The sequence below is a fragment of the Melanostigma gelatinosum genome, assembly GCF_949748355.1.
Source record: "Melanostigma gelatinosum genome assembly, chromosome: 16".
Taxonomy (NCBI): domain Eukaryota; kingdom Metazoa; phylum Chordata; class Actinopteri; order Perciformes; family Zoarcidae; genus Melanostigma; species Melanostigma gelatinosum.
Window position 1 is genome coordinate 3792391 of NC_136649.1, and position 21351 is coordinate 3813741.

Genomic DNA, 21351 nt, shown 5'->3' on the forward strand with positions numbered 1-21351 from the left:
AGCATAGCTAGGTTGAAAAAGTTATCTCACTCTAGTATTAGTTTGCTAATTAACGTGTGGTTGGTGTCTTTCTATGTTAACTGGTATACCTACGCAGTAAGCACTTCATTACGGATTGGTAGAGGTCTGTTAGCACTACCGCCATGTTTATCTACCTCAGCAAGAAGGTGAGTCTGCGCTGCTGCCACCTAAACGTTAACTCAACTATCAATACGTCTGTTAAAACATAGAGTGTTGCTTAACAATGTGGCTTGTGTTTCATAGATTGCTATCCCCAACAATATCCATCTAAAATGTGTCTCGTGGAACAAAGATCAAGGCTTCATTGCCTGCGGAGGAGACGATGGTCTCCTCAGAGTGCTCAAGCTAGAAACTCAGACAGGTGAGTTCAGGGGATGGAACTCAGACCCTGCACAGTTATAGCGACCCCAGGCCTAACGACCATAGATGGTAAAAACTCAAGTACAAATGAAAATCTGAACCATATATTAGGAAAATACTAAACACATGCAATACACAATGCAAAGCTGCTTGCCATGTGACGTGCTTTACAGCGTATAACTGTGAGAGGTGTGCTGCATAAAAGAGGAACCCCAACTTAAAATGAGTGGAGTATTGTCTCTCATTTCATGAGATGAAATCCCTTTCTAGTTTCAAAGTTTGGTAAGACTTGATGATATAAATATATAAACGATGAAAATAGTAATAATTGATTAATACAGTCAAGTTTATTTGTCACAGTCAAAGCCATTAATCACGTACCCATATGATTTAGAGTTGAGTTTTTTTTTAACGACGGCTCAAAACAATCTGAACACTTTCATAAGCTTTTTGGCTCTGTTCTGGTGCCTCAGTGTCCAGTCACTGTAAGTAGAAATGGTACCACCTTGTCCACTCCGTCTGTTGGACAGACCCACTGGTGTTATGTTATTATGTTGCTAAACAAACACCAACAGTAAAGTGAAAGAAACAATGAAAGCTCTGTGCTGGTTTTACCTCCACACTACTGCTCCAATGCTGTAGACAAGTGCTGGTCTTTCAAAAGGTCTCTTAACGATTCCCTCACTGAGAGTCGCTTGGACATTGTTGGGGTTCTGAACCTGATCTCTTTTTCTGCTTTGTCAACAGATGATGCCAAACTTAAAGGTCTTGCTGCACCCAGTAATCTGTCAATGAACCAGACTCTAGAGGGACACAGTGGTAAGTTAAATTCAGCTGTTACCAAATCATTATATGTTGGGAACAGGCAGCGTACATAATTAGGTAGTGCAGGGACGTACAGCGCACTTGAAAAGTATCTCACACTTCATGACTACTACACTTTGCAGGTGCAGTACAAGTGGTCACGTGGAACGAACAGTATGAAAAGCTGACAACCAGTGACCAGAATGGACTCATCATTGTATGGATGCTCTACAAAGGTGTTTACTGCCGTCAAATCAAAAATGCAAGTTGTCTTGTAATGAACTTGGCTTTCACGGTTGTCTGTCTTCCCCCCTTCCGAAGGTGCATGGTACGAGGAGATGATCAACAACCGGAACAAGTCGGTGGTGAGGAGCATGAGCTGGAACGCTGATGGTCAGAAGATCTGCATTGTGTATGAAGATGGAGCAGTCATTGTTGGATCTGTAGATGGTAAAAAAAAAACACATTTACAGTTTTTCTGCTAAAAATCTAACAAATGGCGATCAATCCCAATATCTTTCCATCAAGATTTAGCATAAAGATTCGCTTTGTTCAAATACTGAGCATGAACATGCACAGTAGGATGAATGCCTTCTTTGTTGCTGTAGGAAACCGGATTTGGGGGAAGGAGCTAAAGGGAAATCAGCTTGCTCATGTGGCGTGGTCGCCAGACAGCAAGATCCTCCTCTTCGGCATGGCCAACGGGGAAGTACACATCTATGACAATCAGGGAAACTTCATAGTGAGTGCATAAGGTTAAGTAAAGTAGAAATGTCACTTTAGTATGTACCCATGTGGAACTAGCAGCTTTAGGAAGAGTCTATTATACATTATCAGAGCGCATATTGTTGGCCTGCTTAAGGCTTGAAATGGTGCTGTATTATATAATCTTATTAAAGGCGACTCCTAGTGATATTAAAAACATGCACTAGACAGCCATGCTCACCACTACCAACTCCATTGCTTGCTTAAAGGGAAAATTCACCACCTTTTATGTGGATGTCCAATCAGTGTTAATGGTAAATACATGTCAATTGAAGCAATACATTCCCACACTATTGACCCAGAAAGCTGAGCTCTTCTGCTCACTGAGCCATGCCGGCAGCGCCTACATTTACCAGGATGCATTGCGCTCAAGCTCCTGACCCCCGGTCGGTCCCCGCCGGCCATATCCCCCCCGCTGCAGCCTCAGCCGTGTACTGTCTCGAATAAATACAGCTGAATATCCGAGCCAGCCAAAACACTGTCGAATGCATCCTCTTCCATAACATAGTCTGCACGCATATTTTGGGATGCTATTTTTGCTGTTGGAGACATAGCTAGTTTGCAATACTTACTTTATTCACGCATGCACGCCGCACCCCCTGGCTACCCAGAGGAGGAGTCCAGACAATTATTGCTTCAATCGACGACATTTGCCTTCAACACTGATGTGACAAAAGTCCCTTTAAAGCTTCTCTTTGCATCGGGAACATGTATTCATTCATTTGCCAATTATTAACATGAAAATAATAGAAAATAATAATTTGATGTTGTGTTTCAGATAAAAATGACCATCAGCTGTCTCGCCAATGCGACGGGAGCGATCAGTATCGCAGGTATCCACTGGTATGCAGGAGCTGGGGGTTACGTTGAACCAGACTGTCCGTGTCTCGCCATCTGTTTTGACAGTGGGCGATGCCAGGTCATGCGCTATGAGAATGATGAAAGTAAGACCTTCAAAGACTTCAGTGTACACACTTCAATGAAATGTTGACCCATGGTGATGAGCTATGGTGATGAGCTATGCTGCTGCTCTTTTCTTCAGATCCAGTGTGCATCGACACTCTGATGACTGTGGTCAGTATCCAGTGGAATCATTGTGGCAGTGTTCTGGCGGTAGCAGGTTCCCTCAAAGCCTCAAATTCGGAGAAGGAGTTCAATGTCGTGCAGTTCTACACGCCATTTGGAGAGGTGAGGGTGAAGGTTATGTTACCGCACACAGAGTTTTGTCCAAAAAGACGAGGCACGAGCAGTACACTACCATGCGCTGTTCCTGTCAGTATCCTGTGAGGGACCAAAAATAAGAATTTACATGGAATGGACTGAGTTGATAATGAATACAATGTCTATTGTGTTTTGTTTCAGTTTTTTGACTTCATTTAAAAGGCCAGTGTGTAGGATTTTGGGGCATTTAGCCAACTGAAGCTGTCCCCAGGCGTCCAAGCGTGGGACGCAAGAATGCAAATGACCCTCCCTAGAGCCAGTGTTGTTTGTCCGTTCTGGGCTACTGTAGAAACATGCCGGGGCAACATAGTGAACTCCATGAAGACGACCCACTCCGCATGTAGATATAAACTGCTCATTCTGAAGTATGCGGACACAGTATGCAACGATTCTTAGTTTCGAGTTATTATACACTCAAGAAGTCATACTCATGAATATTATATTACATTTCTGCCAATGCTTAAATGCTACACACTGGCCCTTTAAACAGGAAGTACATTTCTCTGTTGTGTTTTTCGACATTGTTGAGCTGTTGAAAATGCAAGTCATGTTGGAAATGTACTCTGAAAGCCAGAAATCTCATCACTTGGCAAAGCAGTTCTTAAGTCATTGAAATTGATTAAAAGTCACCCCTTGCATACCCATGTCCCCTGAGAAGCCCAGTGGGGATATACAAATGCCATGAGACGGGACACATTTGAGATTTTGCACTCTTTCTTGTGTACACAGCATCTGAGAACTCTTAAAGTGCCGGGGAAGCAGATGACGGGAGTTGGCTGGGAGGGAGGAGGGCTGCGTATCGGTCTGGCTGTGGACTCCTACATCTACTTTGCCAACATAAGACCAGACTATAAGGTAAATAGCAACACCTGTGGCTTGCTTTTAACTCAAGTTTTAGGAGGGAAAAAAACTGTTTTTGAAGACACTGGTAGATAGAGAAACTTAATATAATACTTCATCTGGCATGAGTACCGTTAAAGCTCTGGCCAGTTGCTCAGGGTACAGATTGCTGTCGATAGTTTCACATCATGTTTCCAAATGTACAAAAAGCAGTGACACCAAAATAACTTCACTGCCTGAAAAAACACTGTTTGATCAAATGCCTTCCCAGAGTTCAGAATCCCCACACACATGGTGAATCTCACCTGCCCCTTGATGTCTCCTCACAGTGGGGCTACTGCTGCAGCACAGTGGTGTACGCCTACACAAAGCCAGAGCGCCAGGAGTACTGCGTGGTATTCTGGGACACCAAAAACAACGAGAAGTTTGTCAAGTATGTCAAGAGCTTGATGTCCATCACCACCTCAGGGGACTTCTGCATCCTAGCCAGCAAAGCAGATGACACGCACCCTCAGGTACAGACACCTGCGGGTTATTATGGGGCGACTGTGGCTAAGTGGAGAGCAGGGTTCTCCAATCAGAGGGTCAGCGGTTCAATCCCCGGCTCCGACTCTGCTAGTCGCATGTCGATGTGTCCTTGAGCAAGACACTTAACCCCAAAATTGCTCCCGTAGCTGTGCCTACGGTGTGTGAATGAGTTAGTCTGACAGGCAGGTGTCACTTAGCCCCTGTCATCAGTGTGTGAATGGGTGAATGACGACAAGTAGTGTGAAAGTGCTTTGAGTGGTCGGAAAGACCAGAAAAGCACTGTACAAGTACAGTCTATCTACCGTTTATACGTCCTAACATGGCAACAGTGAGAGTAAAGCAACAGGACTTGTAATGATGTGTAAAACTGACTTGATACGTGCTGTATGACTCAGACCAGCTTATCCAGATATATTCTAACCTTCACACACAATGGGGAAGACTCAGAGTGAGCTGCAATAGTAAGGATCACGAATGTTTCTCTGCTGTCTTACCTCCTGTTTTATTTTTGAATTCATTGCCACACAGGAGGATGCTGAGTTGGAGTCTGGGAGTCATGCAAGGGTAATGTATTTAAAACCACACACTCAGAATGAGGACTATTTGTGTTGATGAAGAATCATCAACTGACCTTCAGAATAACTTTGCAGTACTGTGTGTTTTTCAGTATGTCCTGATTCTGTGCAACTCCATTGGGACTCCACTGGACTCGAAATACATTGACATTGGTGAGTTTATACAGTAAAGAAACACATTCAAAAATGTGAATTTTCTCACACAAACAAGCCCTGTAAGCTTGCATGCAGTGGGCACACAGAGGAGAACTTGGTCGTAATCTTCTTGTGGCCCAACGGTGGGCTGATCAAAGTCCTAATCTGCCATACGGTCTGAGTATTTCTTCCAGCCAACGTGAGACATCGCACCCCGTCTATAGAGAAACGGTGGATGGCGTTCTGCCACCTGCTGCCCACAGTTCCATCTTTCATGGGCCCACAGCATCCTACAGCAAACAGACTGTTCGCACCGAGCGTCTTCATATCTCACAAACATTCAGCATTCTGTCTCTGCTGGAAGTGTCCGAATGTTGTTCTGAGCTCAGGCCTGTGGCCAAGACGGTTCAAAGTCTGCAGATTTGAAAGGCTTAGTGGGACTGAATGGGCTGCAGATTGATAGTGAGTACCTGTGTGGGCCTTCTGGAGGTGTCTCCTCCTCCTTGTGGCCTCACAATGGCTTTTTGTTTGTTTGTGTGTATCTGTTTAAGAACACTTTGCTTCATCTACTTGTATTCATCCACACTTAAAACATGCAGAGCTTTGACATCATTTTACACACACTCGACATTGATCCTCATCTTTCTCACTACGTCTGTCACTTGTCTCCTTGGTCAGATCCGCTGTTTGTCACTATGACCAAGACGCACGTGATCGCTGCATCCAAAGAGGCTTTCTACTTGTGGCAGTACAGAGTGGCAAAGAAATTAACTGCCCTGGAGATCAACCAAGTGACCAGAACTAAGAAGGAGGGCAGAGAGAGGTGAGGTGTTTTTTTTCAGGCATTGCCCTAACATTTACAGTACAGCGGAGCAGCATCTACACCGAATAGAACGGCCACGTCACAACTTGCAGTACACATCAAGCAGATCATGGAAAGTTACAGGGAGCCAAGATTAAGCACAAAGCTCTATTCTGTGAGTCAGCAGATGAAACCTTGGGTTCACTGGCTCCCTGGTTCAGTGTAGGGTGTTTGTATTTGCTGACAGCGCCATGAAGAGGATCCATTCATCTGAATCAAAGGCCACGGAGGTTCCAGACAGGCTGGGCATGACCTAGTGTTCTGCCAGGGCTATCCTAGCACCTGGACAACAGTTCACCTCAGTGGAAAGAGCAACTGTCTGTCAGCCTCGCTGGCTCTTTCTCATTTGTTCTCACTTCCTGCCTCTCAAGGGTCTATCACATTGACAGCAGTCCATCTGCAGCCAGCGACAGCAGTCCAGATTTTGCAAAAGCCTTCACAGTAAGAGACATCTTCACCTCTCAGGTCGCACAGAGTTTGTGTAACGTCCAGGTTGAAGCACAAAATCAGAAAATAACTCTGCAGACACTTTTGAACAGTATACTGTGAAACCAATACATTACATTTTGATTTAGTCTCTCCAACTACTGTATGTGAAGCCCTTTGTTGTCGAATCAAAAGAAAACCTTTGTCGCTGAGTTCAGTTCACTTAAACTGTCTCGAGCCTGACTTTTAAAATGTTAACATCTTGGTAAAAATGTAGACTCTTTGTCTTTTTCCGTTTCAGGCAACTCGAGATCCCATTTGTTGTATTACAGCAACAGATAAAACCCTGATAGTGGTATGTACATCTGTTTTAATTCAACAGTTCTGAATCATAAGTAAAACATTGAGTGTTTGGGTGCATGTGTGCTTTTCAGGGCCGAGAGTCTGGCACCATCCACAGATACAGCCTCCCGAACGTTGTTCTCATCCAGAAATACACTTTGAACAACAGAACCTTCTATCTGTCCTTGAACTGCAACTCCAGGCAAGCGGTGATTGGTGTTATGCATATTCAACTTGTTGCTGTACAGATATATATATATATTATTAACACAGTTTTCATGAACATTACATCTTTTTTTCTTCTATTTAGCCGTCTGGCCATCATCGACATTGCAGGCGTGCTGACTCTGTTGGACCTGGAGGTCCGTGGTGGCTCAGGCGACGGCATCGGAAACCAGGCGTCTGCAGGAGATCCATCCAAGTTTGAGCGGAAGGATGTTTGGGACATGAAGTGGGCGCATGACAATCCTGACCTCTTTGCCATGATGGAGAAGACCAGGATGTATGTGTTCAGGAACCTAGACCCAGAGGTGAGTGCTCGGTGTTTGTGTGATGGTCAGCTGCATTGCCTTGCATTGTTGTGGAAAAAAACATTTCGCAACTGTTGCCATCATGTATTATTCTTCTTCTTTTAACAGGAACCCATCCAAACTTCTGGCTACATTTGCAACTTCGAAGACCTGGAAATCAAATCTGTCCTGCTTGATGAAATCATGAAGGTACACCTTTGATAAAAAATGTCCCGTGAAAGTCCCAACGCAATCATGTTGGAATCTGAAACATAACCATTTATGCTCTTATCAAGATATTTACCGTGTTGGCTATTAAAGGGATGCTTCACACACACAATGACTGTTTGTATATCAGCTACTCACTGCGTTAATATTCAAGCTGGAAACTTCACATGGAAGCAAATGAGGAATAAAACAGGGCTGATTGCTCAGACTGTATCACGGCGTCATGTTTTTCTGTAATTCCTCCACGGTGAGCAAAGAATCTAAAAAACAGAGAAACGTCTCGATGAATTGAAGCATTGGTTGGGGGGGGGGGGGCGTTTAAGAGCAGAAAAACATCTGTTTACAAACTTTCACACAACTCCAGCAGTACAATAACTGATCCATTCGCACGCTCACTACTTCACTACAACACATGCATTCTCGCTAACATCTATTTAAAACTCCCGGACTAGCACAGACAAGTAGTACGTCTTTTAAATGACACGATGTTAGCGAAGACCCGCCCCCTCCGTTTCCTTCAACTCATCAAGACCTTTCTCTGTTTTGTGGTTCTCTGTTTACTGTGGACGCATGAGAGAAAAACAGTGTTCTTCAAGAATTCAAGGTAACGCAGTGTGAGATAAACAAATGGTCATTTTGTGGGTTAAGTATTCCTTAAAATATCCTAAAACGGATGGCTTTACAATAGTTTAGACTTAATACTGACTTGTCTTGATGTTATCTGTTGACTCGTGTGGTAACAGCTGATTGCAAAAGGATGTGAATTGGGCCCTTTGTAGTGTTAACAGAGGCTTTCCTCACAACTATTGTGTTGTACCTTCAACGTGCTGAACAGTGCAGTTTGCATTTGTTGATTTCCTTGAACACTCGGTCGTGGTATCTTGCTCCACAGGATCCAGAGAGGCCGAACAAAGACAACCTCATCAACTTTGAAATCCGCTCCCTGAGAGACAGCCGTGCATTGATTGAAAAAGTGGGCATTGAAGATGCCTCGCAGTTCATTGAAGACAATCCTCATCCAAGACTCTGGTAAATGCAACATTTCTATCTAGTACAATGATAACAACAACAAAAAGTTTGGTTGAAACTGTTTTAATATCATCAATCTGACGCATTTCAAGAAAAACAAACAGATTTTGAATAAGTTGGAAGAGAGGCTTTGAAGCACAGGATTAATGAGCTTTGGTCTCCCACATACAAAGGCAGAACACCAGGTTTTACTGGACCCCTCTGGTGTGTGTGTGTGTGTGTGTGTGTGTGTGTGAGAGAGGTGTGGCAGCCGCCTGATGTCCCTTTATAAGTGATTTAATCAACGTAAACATGGGACATAGTGATACAAAGTAGCAAAATCAGTTCTCAAAAATGAATCCTAAATTGTCTGATCGAGAGTCGTTTGAGCTTCGTTGCCGGGTCAAAATAGCACCGATTAATAGCTGCTGTCACTGCTGTCTTTCATCGGAGCATGTATACCCTATGCCGGTTTGAGAGGATTGCTGCTGAGTATGAGATTCATGGTAAGTCTTTTGAAGCAGCAGTGTGATCGCTGCAGCTTATGTGTGTTCTCTGGCTGGTGCGTCACTTCTTACAGCATCCCTCGAAATCTGGCAACATCTAAAGAGTTCTACGAGTCATTTCCAGTCTGTGACTCGAGGAAACCTTTTTAGAGTTCTACAGTTGTAGAATCATGAGATTGACACAGACTAATTGATTACAGACACAAATTTGTAGTCACAGCTTGACTTCATACAGCCTGATAACATAGCGTAGCATCCTAGCAATAGGATTTATGCTCACCGCCCCCCCTATCTCCGTTATCAACATGCCAGGCGTCTTCTGGCTGAGGCGGCCCTCCAGAAGCTGGATCTGAAGACGGCCGAACAGGCCTTCGTCCGTTGCAAAGACTACCAGGGCATCGAGTTCGTCAAGCGGCTGGGCAACCTGCAGAGCGAGCCCATGAAGCAGGCGGAGGTGGCGGCTTACTTCAGCAGGTTTGAGGAAGCTGAGCGGATGTACCTGGATATGGACCGCAGGTACTTGGCCGTATTTGTTGGTGTATATTTGATGGGGACCTCCGCTGATTGATTCAGTTCTTGTTTCGTTTTGTTTGTCATTTTTAATGTCAGCGTTACATCATGCCACCGTTTCTCTCGGCCTGACGACAGTTGATTTGTTTCTCGCAGGGACCTTGCCATCAGCCTCAGGATCAAGCTGGGAGACTGGTTCAGGGTGCTCCAGCTGCTGAAAACCGGCTCTGGGGACTGTGATGATACTCTGCTGGAACAGGCGTACAATGCAATCGGAGACTACTTTGCTGACAGACAGAAGTGGTATTGAAATTTGATTTACCCTTTCTTTCTCCGGTGGTATTATAAATGACAATAACAAGGTTCCATAATTTAAGGGATAGTTTGAGAAACAGACAGGAGTACCAGCACAGGAGCCAAGCAATGTACTGCTGTGGACGTATTTTAGACACTAAAAGAAGGCTTATCTAAAAAGCTGGTGCCCCATGTACCACGGCTAAGTCCTTACTGCAGCGGCCAGGGTTTGAACCCGACCTGCAACCCGTTGCCTGTCTTCCCGTCTGGTCCCCCTCTCCTGACTATCAAAGCAAGGCCAGAAGGCCAAAAAGATAATCTTTTAAAAAAGTGTCCGCTACACTTAGAATATTGACCTTGCTGTCAGACAGCCCTTTCCAACAGGAAACTGAAGCCGTGTCCGTCTATGCTCTCTTCAATGCCAACAATGCGAGGCGTCATTAGCCTGAGATAGTCAAATCAAGTGGGAACCTTCCAAAGTTAAAGAATCAAGTGCGCATTGGGGGGGAAAGAAGACGAGGGAAGTTGTACTCAGAAGATTATAACTTCATGTGATTTAGCGAACAGCAAATGCTGAAGCCTCGTGTGATCTTCAGGTGAACTTTAGAATGCATTCTTGGACAGATCGATGACCCCCCCCCCCCCCATCACCTCCTCACAGCACGTATTGACACTAGGAATTATTAGAGCGACCTTTCAGTGCATTTAAGATGTGAACCTGTACTTAAACATCAGAGGCAACTTTGCTCCCCTTCAGGTTTTAAATCTAAATCCTTACTGTGTCGAAGGGTCAATGCAGTGCAGTACTACCTTCAGGGTCGTAACCAGGAGAGGCTGGCGGAATGCTACTACATGTTAGAGGACTATGACGGCCTTGAAAAGCTGACCGCTGTGCTTCCAGAGAACCATCAGCTTTTACCGGTGAGCCAGAAGTTCCCATGTCTTTGATATTTCTCTTTGGGCTTCAGACATCAACGACTCCGAATCCTTCAAAAAACCAAACTCTCTATTGTCTCCATCTCTGTGTTTTAGGATATTGGGCAAATGTTTGCCACTGTGGGCATGTGTGAACAAGCTGTGACGGCCTACCTGAAGTGCAACCAGCCCAAAGCTGCCGTTGACACCTGTGTTCATCTGAACCAGGTGAGAGACGGACAGAGAACCTGTGGCGCCAGAGTTTCTGAGTGACCGCATTCATACGCACTTTGACAGCTAGTCACTGTGGCAGCTGCTGTCCTCCCACCCCCGCCCTCCTCCTGAGGGATATTTAGCCTTCCAGTGTGAATGCTGCTCTCCAGCTTTGCTCTTCCAATGTCAACTTTAACATCTGGCTCAAGATGGTTTGGACAAAGGGAAGAACTTTCTTTACATACATAATTTAAGCTGCAGCTGTTTTACTTGGTAACAACAGCTGGCTTTATGTTAAAGCATGTTTCATTTGTGCTGTAATTATATACTATGACTGAGTCATTTCCATTAAAAAAAAAAAGAAGATTTTCACTGAACTTCAATTCAGTGTTGCATTCATAGCACTGGCGTTTCTGACTATTCATTTAGATTCATCTGAAAAATGCCATATTTAAAAAGCTACAGGCACAAGTAATGATGTGGTCATTTTGAATGAACGTTGTCATTCTCTCATAGTGGAACAAAGCAGTGGAACTAGCCAGGACCCACAACATGAAGGAGATCAAATCTCTTCTTTCCAAATATGCGTCGCATCTTCTTGAGAAGAATAAAACCCTCGAGGCAGTGGAGCTGTATCGGAAAGCCCACCATTTCCTAGATGCAGCCAAACTCATGTTCAAGGTTAGGCTTATGTTTTCATCTTCACTGATTCTGAGTAGCTTCATGAAAGTGTTTTCTGGGACTTCCACATTCAGACAAAGAGATCTAACTGACTCTCTTAGAGCGAACTGGTCATTGTTCTTTTCTTCAGCTTCCATCAGGAGCAGCATTTTAAGGGTTAATAATTTCAATAAAGATGAATCACATCTTGAATCAGGATACGAGGCAATTTGATAACTGAGGGAAAGATAATTCTGGAATGTACGTATTCTATTTTCTGATATGTAGCTGACTAATTGCTGGACTAGCTTGTTTGTGGGCATGGGCTTAAATCCCTTCTGTTACAGATAGCGGATGAGGAGGCAGAGAAAGGGACCCGACCACTGCGGGTGAAGAAGCTCTACGTGCTGGCAGCGCGACTCGTTGAAAGTTACCACGAGCAGGTGAAGACTTCACAGCAGAGCAAAGCCAAAGGGAAGACGTCCGAGGTAATATCTCAATTACGTGTACATACTATGAATCTATTTCTCTTGTACAAAAGCTTTGAAATATCACTAAACTGTAATTAGGCGACATCTGCGCTCGCCGGGCTGCTCGAGGAGGATGCAACCTCTTCAGACAATCATATTGTGGACAACGCCTGGCGTGGAGCGGAGGCGTATCACTTCTTTCTGCTTGCCCAGAGGCAGCTGTATGAAGGCTACATGGAGAACGCCATGCGCACAGGTACCGAATCACACAGGACACTTCACCGGATGATGTCATTATGACTCAATATTTTCCACACTGACTCAAAGACAGGAGTAGAGTTGTGAGCTATTATTTAGTTTATGTAGGGCATTCCCTCTTTTTAGACTGTTAAAACCACATTTAAGTATTGCACTCTGACTCTAACCCTTCACTGCTTCTCCATTATTAAAGCGCTTCACCTGCGTGAGTATGAGGACATCATCCCGGCGGTGGAGATCTACTCTCTGCTCGCCGTCTGCGCCGCAGCCAACAGGGCCTTCGGCACGTGCTCACAGGCCTTCATCAAGCTGGAGTCCCTAGAGAGCCTGGATCTCCAGCAGCGGCAACTTTATGAGGACTTGGCCCTGGAGATCTTCACCAAGCACACCCCAAAGGACAGCCACGCGATAGAGCTGGCCGGATCATCAGAGGGGTGAGGCCACCGAAGGGTGCACATCTAACTCTGGCTCCCAACGCTGACGGGAGACTAGCTTCCTAAACTGTATGGCTGCAAAATGAGGACGTTACATTATTTAGAAGTCATTATGTTGCCCGTTTTTCCTTCTTACACAGATTGGTCTCTCCTTTTTAGGGCGGAAGGGAAATTGCCCACCTGCATTGTGACGGGTCTGCCGATCCAGGAGCACCAGTTCTGGATGTGCAGTGTGTGTAAACACTGCGTCCTGTGGAAGGAGATCCGCAAATATAGCTGCTGCCCACTGTGTCACACTCCTGTAGCTTGAAGCTTGCTTTTCACATCTCAAAGCACTGTGCTGTACTGTGACCTGCATATGTTATATCTGTGTTTGAGTCTGTGGAGCACATGAACAGAAATCATTTACTTGCAGAAATAGCTGCTTTTCAACTTGATGCTTTAAGTTCCCCAACTGAAACATTCCATAATAAGTTGTGTCCAGTCAAAACTTATATTTAAACTTCTATGTTAAGAAAATACATGTGGCGTGAGCTTCAATTTATACGTCTTGAATAATCTGTTTTTTTGTAGTTAAATCTGTTTTTTTTACCTTTTTAAAATGTTGTAAAATACTTGAACATACATAAGTGCTTTGTGTACTATTTTTATATGAAAGTGAACGGTGAATAAACTGTCACATTAATACAATCATTGACCATGTATTTTGCTGACCTTTTTAATGTCGTGGTACATTCCTGATCACTGCACATGATGTGGAAGTGACTGAAGACAGAAGGCTTCCAAACCCAATCAATGCCCACAGCACCAGTGGTGTTCACTGAGATCTCCACTGCACTGAATAGTGCCCAACTAATCGTCCAACCAGATGACCTGGACCCGGAGCCCAACATTGATTGCATGGTTAGTATTTCACACAACACAAATGTTTGCTGCGAACGACATCAATGAATGTAACGCAAAACCAGATCCTGGTGGCTGTACTGTCCTGAAGCTCTCGCCTCAGTGATCCATGTTGACCTGCTTCTGATAGTCTTCTCCTGCCATCTGCTGTCAGGAAAGGAGTAGCATGCGGCATCATAAGCAGTCTTCCAACTTTATTTTTCAATTTGTCTCGTCTGTTTGGCATATTGCAATCCTTGTGCCCCAATAGGGAGATTCTTGTCTTTTGAATTTTTTAATTTTTTAATCTTTCAATCATTTCGGCTGTGTCATGCCAAATTGTGGGCTGTATGAATTGGCATGGCATTCAACCTCAGTTACAGAAATAAGTATTATAAACTGTGTCGCCAAAATTTAAAAAATGGCACGATTAAAACCACAAGGTTTGATTGCAAGCCATTCCAGTATGAAGTCGTGCATTTTTATGATTATTTTTATTATTTGATTTGTTGTCTCAGGTTTTCAATCTAGAGCCCTCTAGTTTCTAAATTGTTGTTTCTATTGTTTTCCACCGAGGGTAAATACGTGCTAATTATAGTGTCCTGCACAAAAATATAGAAATGCATTCAAAAAACAATGTTGTTGCTCAGCAAAAAAAGATTTACAGAAAATAATTCAATTATCAAGTTATTATGTTAACAAACTGGCATTAAAAGAAAATTTATATTTGGTAATTATGATCATGACTCCTTCAAATGTTTAACTCCTGAAAGTGAAAAATAATATGTCGTTTTATTGCAGTTTTCAGAGCAACTTTTATTTTTCGGTGAGGAGCAGGGTGAAGGCTCTGTAATGTAGTTCTGCCCTGCAGGAGGAGATCACATGACAGAGTGGTTTGTTGTTTGTTGTGCTCGATTTGTCCTCATTGTTACGAACATTGACTCATAATGAATTACCCAATCTTGGCTGGGCCCCGTCGTTTTTTAAATGACGCTTCAATAAGGAGTTACTGTTGCATCCCCATCATTTCTAACATTACATCACACTGGGTATCTTTAATTCATCTGAGTGATTCCTTACATGACACACTGTGCATGAGATCTCCTGCACTCCTCCCTCTGCTGCCGGCGCACCAAACATCCAATGATCAGCCGGCAAATGGTGCTAAACTGAACCCAATACTCTCTTATTCTATTGTATTTATTTGCAACCAAATGTTTAGACAGTGCTTTTCAATCCCCCCGGACTGTATTCTATTACTTTAGCAGTTTATTTTCCAAAACGTATTCACAATATGATGAAAAGAAAATGAGGAACAGAGGTCAGCCCTGAAAGAAGGATGCGAGCACTTATCGCCCTAAAGAGACATCAAATATGTACAGTGATAAATCAGACACACCTTCAATGAGCTGGCGCACTCCGGACATCAGCAGCACGTTACGCATTCAAGTTTGGAGTCTGAACTTTGGAGTCGTATAAAACAGCCTATTAGTGGGGAACACACCCATTGTGATCAACTGTCGCGATAGAAGGTGCGCTCCGCCCCGTGCTGGGATCACAAACACACCACTGCGGGCTGAGCTCGACAAGACGTGTGCGCCGCCGGAGGAGCAGCTCACGGGCAGGTATGCTGCTGGATCAACTCCATCATGTCGGAGATATTTGCCCCTTGCCGTGACCGTTGACATGGTTTGTCGTATTATTTTGCGCACGAATATTTGGTGCAACAATTCCTAATGTCCCTGTAAAAGTCTGTTTTATTTCACTTTACGCTTTTCAATTGCATGTGATGATTTTTTTTCTAAAACGCTGCCAACTTTTCTTGCTGCAGAAATGTGTCAAATCTGACCCTGGTTTGCCATTTCACTGCTATTTGAAACGCAGTAACACAATACAAGCGAGACAGCAGGTACTGATGACTGTTGACGGGTTCCAAGTCGATGCTTTTGTAGGTAAAATGTTCACCACACATAAAAACACTAATGCTGCACCAATATTATAATTTGATCAGCACCAGTTTTGTAGTTTGAGTCATTGACTTTAATGAGCCAGTTGTGTTTATGTTAAGAATTGTTTCTGTTTTTGACTCATCCAACATTTAAAAAATATTTAATTTATGTTCATTGCATGCAAATGCATGTGCAGAGCACTCTCATGATGTGTAACACGTGTAATTTGTGATATAAAGAGAAATGTGAACATATACAGTAGGGGTGGGGTAAAAAATCGATACAGCATAGTATCGTGATATTTTGCGTGGCGATATATCGATACACGGACGCCAAGTATCGATTTTCTATTTTATAAACTATAATTTGTTTTATAATTTTTTTTAGAAAAATCAAATCAATTACTTTTTCAGTCCACTACATGGTGCTGAGTTGTTTTCTGGTGAGGTCAGCAAAGGTCCTGGGTCAGCGTGATTGGTAGGAAGTTGGTCAAAACAAAGAGACATCTGGCCTCACAACGGGGTGAAACCTGCCAACAGCAGCCGGCTCATGGGGAGAGTGCAGCGCATAACTGTCTCTCTGCCCTCGACGTCCACGCATCACAAGTTATACTGAGTTATATAACTCTAATATCCTACTTATATAAGTTATAGTTCATACACTGAGTCCACACGTTTGCATTTAGTTCAGTTGGACTATGTAGTAATACAAACAGTTCAGTTTGTCAGGTTCATGCAACATTTATGACATTGTTGTTCAGTCTGTCTGCTTGACAATCATATTTGCTGCAATAAAAATGATTGAAGTGAGATGAACAGACTGAAAACTTTATCTTATCAGATAGAACATGTTGACACAGTTTTCCTTTGGGGACATCATTTGAAGTGGAAAAAAGTATTAAATCGCAAAATATGTTATCGCAATACTCAGAATATCACAGTATCGTGAAAGTATCGTGATATATCGAAGTATCGCGATAATATCGTATTGCGAGATCTCTGACGATTCCCACCCCGAATATACAGTGTAATTCCTGATGGAGACCTTTTATCTCTGGAGTGTAAATAAACAGCAACTGATGCTGCATGCAACCATTCCATGATACGGTGCCTCAGTAACTTGTATGCAACTTGCTTGACTGCTCTGCTGTAAGGCACATCGCTGTGATCAAATGACAAGAAAAGTGCAATGTATTCTAACTTCAGTGTTTTTGTGTGCAGGCAACAAAGCGTCTGAGATCCATGATGTATGGACAGGTCCTGCGTCCGCAGTGCCCTGCCGACTGCTTTATTAATGTCAATGTCGGCGGTTTCAAACAGCGAATGGAGCACGACGTCCTGAAGCGATTCCCACAGACGCGTCTGGGTCGCCTCCTGTGTTGCAGCTCCGACGCAGCAGTCCTGGAGCTCTGCGATGACTTCAGTCCCTCTGAAATGGAGTACTATTTCGACCGCAGTCCGCGTTTCTTCTGCTACGTTTTCAACTTTTACCTCACGGCCAAAATCCACCTGGTGGACGGGTTGTGTGTGGTCTCGTTTTTTCAAGAGATTGAGTATTGGGGCATCAAGGAGCGACACCTGGACTTCTGCTGCATCAACAAGTTCCATGAACTGATAAAGCGTGCAGAAGACAAGTGCTGGGATCAGGGGAGCGATGAACTGCAGCGCCACAGCTTTGACTCGTCTACGGAGGAGCTGCTGGCTTCGGGAGACGACGTAGACATGTTTGAAGGCTCCTGGTGCGCGAATGTCCGCAGGAACATCTGGATTCATCTCGAGGATCCAGGCTACTCCACTTCAGCCAAAGTGATGGCTGTAGCATCCCTAAGTGTGGTCATCGTCTCCATTGTCGCCATGTGCGTCCACAGCATGCCGGACTACCATCAAGTGGATCTCAATGAGAAGGAGATTGAAAACCCAGTGCTGACTTTCTTTGAGATCATCTGTGTTCTGTACTTCTCCGTCGAGTTTATTCTCCGTCTGGCTGTTGCACCATCAGCCAGGAAGTTCTTGTGCGGCCCGCTCAATATGATCGACTTATTGTCAATTATGCCCTTCTATGTCACTATAGCCTGTGATATAATGGACGATGGTGAGAACCCAAGCTTGGAGAATGTCGGCAAAGTGGTGCAGATCTTGAGGTTGATGCGAGTGTTTCGCATCCTAAAACTGGCTCGCCACTCGGCTGGCCTCCGCTCTCTTGGAGCCACACTGCGCAACAGCTCCAGCGAAGTGGGGCAGCTGGTGCTCTTCTTGTCTGTGGGCATTTCAATGTTTTCCGCTCTCATCTACTTTGTGGAGAAAGAATCTCAAGAGTCGGCGCTGCAGACGATGCCTATTGGCTGGTGGTGGGCCACCATTAGCATGACTACAGTGGACTACGGGGACACCTTCCCCGTTACGCTAGCTGGGAAGCTGATAGGAACCCTGTGCATCCTCTGTGGGCTGCTGATGGTGGCTCTGCCTGTTACGAACATCTTCAATAAATTCTCCACGTTCTACGAGCGGCAAAGACATATAGATCTCAGACGAAGCAATAACTGAACCCTCTCCAGCGAGTATAGGAGTATTCGAAAGAGTTCCAGCATGCAATGTCAAAACGTTTAACCCCACAAACTCCTTTATCACACACAATTCATGAGAAGTTTTCAAAGAAGCTGTAACCAGACACAAGAGCAGGGAAAAGGGATCAGCTGCACAATGTACCGCGATGAACTGGTCTACAATAATGGGGGCTTAGCCTTCAAAGGTCAAGGATGTCAAATATGTTGATGGCTTAAAGCAGGGATTCCCAAAGTGGGGTGCGCGCACCCCTGGGGGTGCGCGAGCTGCCTCTAGGGGGTGCGCGAGAGGAAAAGTGTAATGGCGGTCTGATGGTGTAATAATATTAAATATTTAAAAAAAATGTAATTTTAATTTAAAAACTGTCAGGTGGGACATCTGAAGCTATCAGTCGTAAAAGAGGAGAGGGACAGAGAGAGAGAGAGGAATCGGAGGCGAGGGGAACGGAGAGGTGCGTTATTGGGGAGAGACCGGGAGAAGAAATCCAGCCAGAGTCAGAGGAAGATGAGACGGCGCAGACTGGGAAAAAAAGAGGAAATATGATGAAAAGTCTCTGTGTCTGGGCTTCACTTGGATTGGCAACGCAGATTGCCCAAAGCCACAGTGCGTGGTGTGCAGTGAGGTTCTGGCTAACAGTCTGAAGCTCTTATTTACGTCGCCACCTGAACACCAAGCATGCCAGTGCAAGTCAAAAGCCCCTTACATATTTTAATATCGAAATTGGAGGAGTTACAAAACAGCCAAAAACAACTGCAGTCTCATTCATGTGTTGGTCTATAAATGACGCACTACGGGCTTCATATCTGGTTACAGAATAGCGAGAAAGGGGCTACCGCACACAATCGCCGAAGACGTGAGCTTGCCAGCTGCCAGAGAGATGGTGGAATGTATGATTGGAGAGAAAGAAGCAAAAAAGTTGGACATGATCCCGGTGTCCAACAACACTGTGTCGCGCCGCATCGATGCTTTGTCCGAAGACATCCTGGCTACATTAGTCGCTCATTAATTGTAAATTAAATGTGATAATCTGCCTCTGAGCCTGTGCGTGTGTGCTCGCATCCGTATTGCTCTTTAAAAGTGACGCCTTGTGTCACTGAAAGTTATTGAAACTTTGTTGCAGTGTTTCAGGGCGTTTTCACACCTTCAGTTCGTTTGCTTTGTTCTGATTCAGGGATTAATATGATACAATGTTGCAGTTGCTCCTTTGCTCGGTTTGTGTTCACACTGCAACATTTAACAGCGGACTAAATCTTGTAAACAAATGCCACGCGCGAGCAAACTGTTCACTCATTGGTCCGATTCTTATGCGGCTATGAAGGCTTAAAAGGCTCTGTTGCCTCTTTTTTTTTTTTTTTTATTAAGGGGGGGGGGGGGGGGTGCGCGAACCCGGTCGGGATGTAGAAGGGGGTGCGCGGCCTAAAAAGTTTGGGAACCGCTGGCTTAAAGGAATAGTTCGTCATCAAGAGATGACTCTGACCTCCACGTCTGAAAAGTGAAGCCAAACCGGAAGTGCCTTGAACTATTATTCGTCGTAATGGCCAGCAGGGGAATCATCTGGTTGCAATAAGAAGTCAGATTGTATGGAAGTCTATGAGAAAATGACTCTCCTTCTCTCTTGATTTATTCCCTCAGTAAACATTGTAAACATGAGTTTATGTCTCAATCTCTAGTTTCAAGTCTTCTTCAATACAGCATGATGTTCATTTAGTACATTATGGTCCATTTAGAGTCACACAGACCATAAAGCAGGGGATGCTTCAGGGCGGCTAGCTACCACGGCGTCTGGGAGTTGTCTGTTGTCTGTCCATTTTTGGTCGACTAAAAACGTCATATTCAGCATTCTGTTGTACTTAGCTCCACCCTCTCGTGTCACTCCTGGTTCCTAAAAAACAAGATGGCGACAACCAAAAGGCCAAACTCGAGGCTAACCTGGCTTTGTCCAAACGCAACAAAATCCAACTGCCTGCATGAACTATTTCTTAGCCAACAGAAACTCCCGGAAGTTACTGGACCTTGCCAAGAAATAGTCCGACACATAACCCCAGTAAAACAGCAATAGTAGTCGTGCAATAGTAGCAGTTCAGATTAGTGGAATTTGTTCCGATTAAACAAAGAAGAAGTAACATGTTAATTAGTAAGCTTTAGAGGTGGATGTTGACCTGGACAGAGCCTGGCTGTCTGCTTGGCTCCAGATACGTACATAGTTCTATACATGAACTCATCTAACTCTAGCCAACAACGCAAAGCATTTCCAAAGTGTCAAACTGCTCCTTTGACTTCTCTGACAGTGTAAACAAGTTTCCATTGTTGAGAAACCTTTGAACATAAGTTTTCAAGCCATTCAATTAATTATGAAAGTTATAATGTGAGTTATGAAGTTCCCGCTGGAAAGATATGATGCAGCATTCTGTGGCTGTTCATGTCCTTTGTCTCCGTCTCCGTTCCTGCCATGCTTTTGCAGTTCTCATCTATTGATCCAGCGTCTCGTTCTCATGTCTCTACTGTATTTTGTGTCAAACGGCTTTCAATTGTAATCCAATTCAATCCAATGCTGTTTGCTGGGTCATCCGTGTAATTAATTCTTAATCAATGTGCCTGGCTGAACAACCGTTAAAAGTCAATAAAAAATCCTTACAAGGCGCTGAATTCACAATTCATCCCATAATGAGTTTTGAGTCTTTAATTGGAAGAGAAGAAGCCAGACTATAAAGTTACGTGACTGGGTTTGTCTTGTTCCAAGCGACTGGTATCACATTATATGTCATTGGCATTTGTGTTTAATATGCAAGCAAAGCTTCAATCGTCCCGTGGTTTGATGCTCTTGCTTCTTGATGCAGTTACCCTCATCAGCAGGACCGACGCATGTGTGTCGTATCTGTGTTATCTCTTCCACAGATCAGAATGTGCCGATCAATAAGAACAGATCAAATATCCCAGTTGCCCTCCAAAGGAAGTCAATAGAAACTCGATCTAACTGATTTAAATGTAAATCATGGCCTCTGCAATAGTCTGATCACTCTCACTGGCAGCTGATGATTTCAACATTTATGGTATTCTGCAGCTTTCAGGTGTCAG

The 21351-nt window shown here is 44.1% G+C and overlaps 2 protein-coding genes across 3 annotated transcripts; both read left to right on the plus strand.

Moving 5' to 3' along the window:
• The first annotated feature begins 28 nt into the window (after positions 1–28).
• wdr35 (WD repeat domain 35) lies at positions 29–13541 on the plus strand. 2 transcript variants are annotated; one of them, XM_079287237.1, is made up of 28 exons: positions 29–167; positions 265–382; positions 1129–1200; positions 1329–1421; positions 1507–1635; positions 1794–1927; positions 2729–2894; positions 2993–3138; positions 3901–4026; positions 4341–4526; positions 5068–5103; positions 5207–5267; positions 5928–6072; positions 6483–6552; positions 6839–6892; positions 6972–7081; positions 7190–7409; positions 7518–7598; positions 8509–8645; positions 9443–9646; positions 9797–9943; positions 10723–10855; positions 10967–11077; positions 11579–11743; positions 12070–12210; positions 12292–12448; positions 12644–12884; positions 13044–13541. In XM_079287237.1, the coding sequence occupies exons 1-28, from the start codon at positions 144–146 to the stop codon at positions 13192–13194; spliced, it is 3558 nt and encodes a 1185-aa protein (XP_079143363.1). In that variant the 5' UTR covers positions 29–143; the 3' UTR covers positions 13195–13541. The 2 variants fall into 2 exon arrangements, with proteins under 2 accessions (XP_079143363.1, XP_079143364.1); XM_079287238.1 differs by lacking the exon at positions 11579–11743.
• A 3415-nt stretch (positions 13542–16956) lies between these two features.
• On the plus strand, positions 16957–18258 carry kcns3a (potassium voltage-gated channel, delayed-rectifier, subfamily S, member 3a; the record flags this gene model as incomplete). Its single annotated transcript, XM_079286095.1, has 1 exon — positions 16957–18258. The coding sequence occupies one exon, from the start codon at positions 16957–16959 to the stop codon at positions 18256–18258; it is 1302 nt and encodes a 433-aa protein (XP_079142221.1).
• Positions 18259–21351: the final 3093 nt, after the last annotated feature.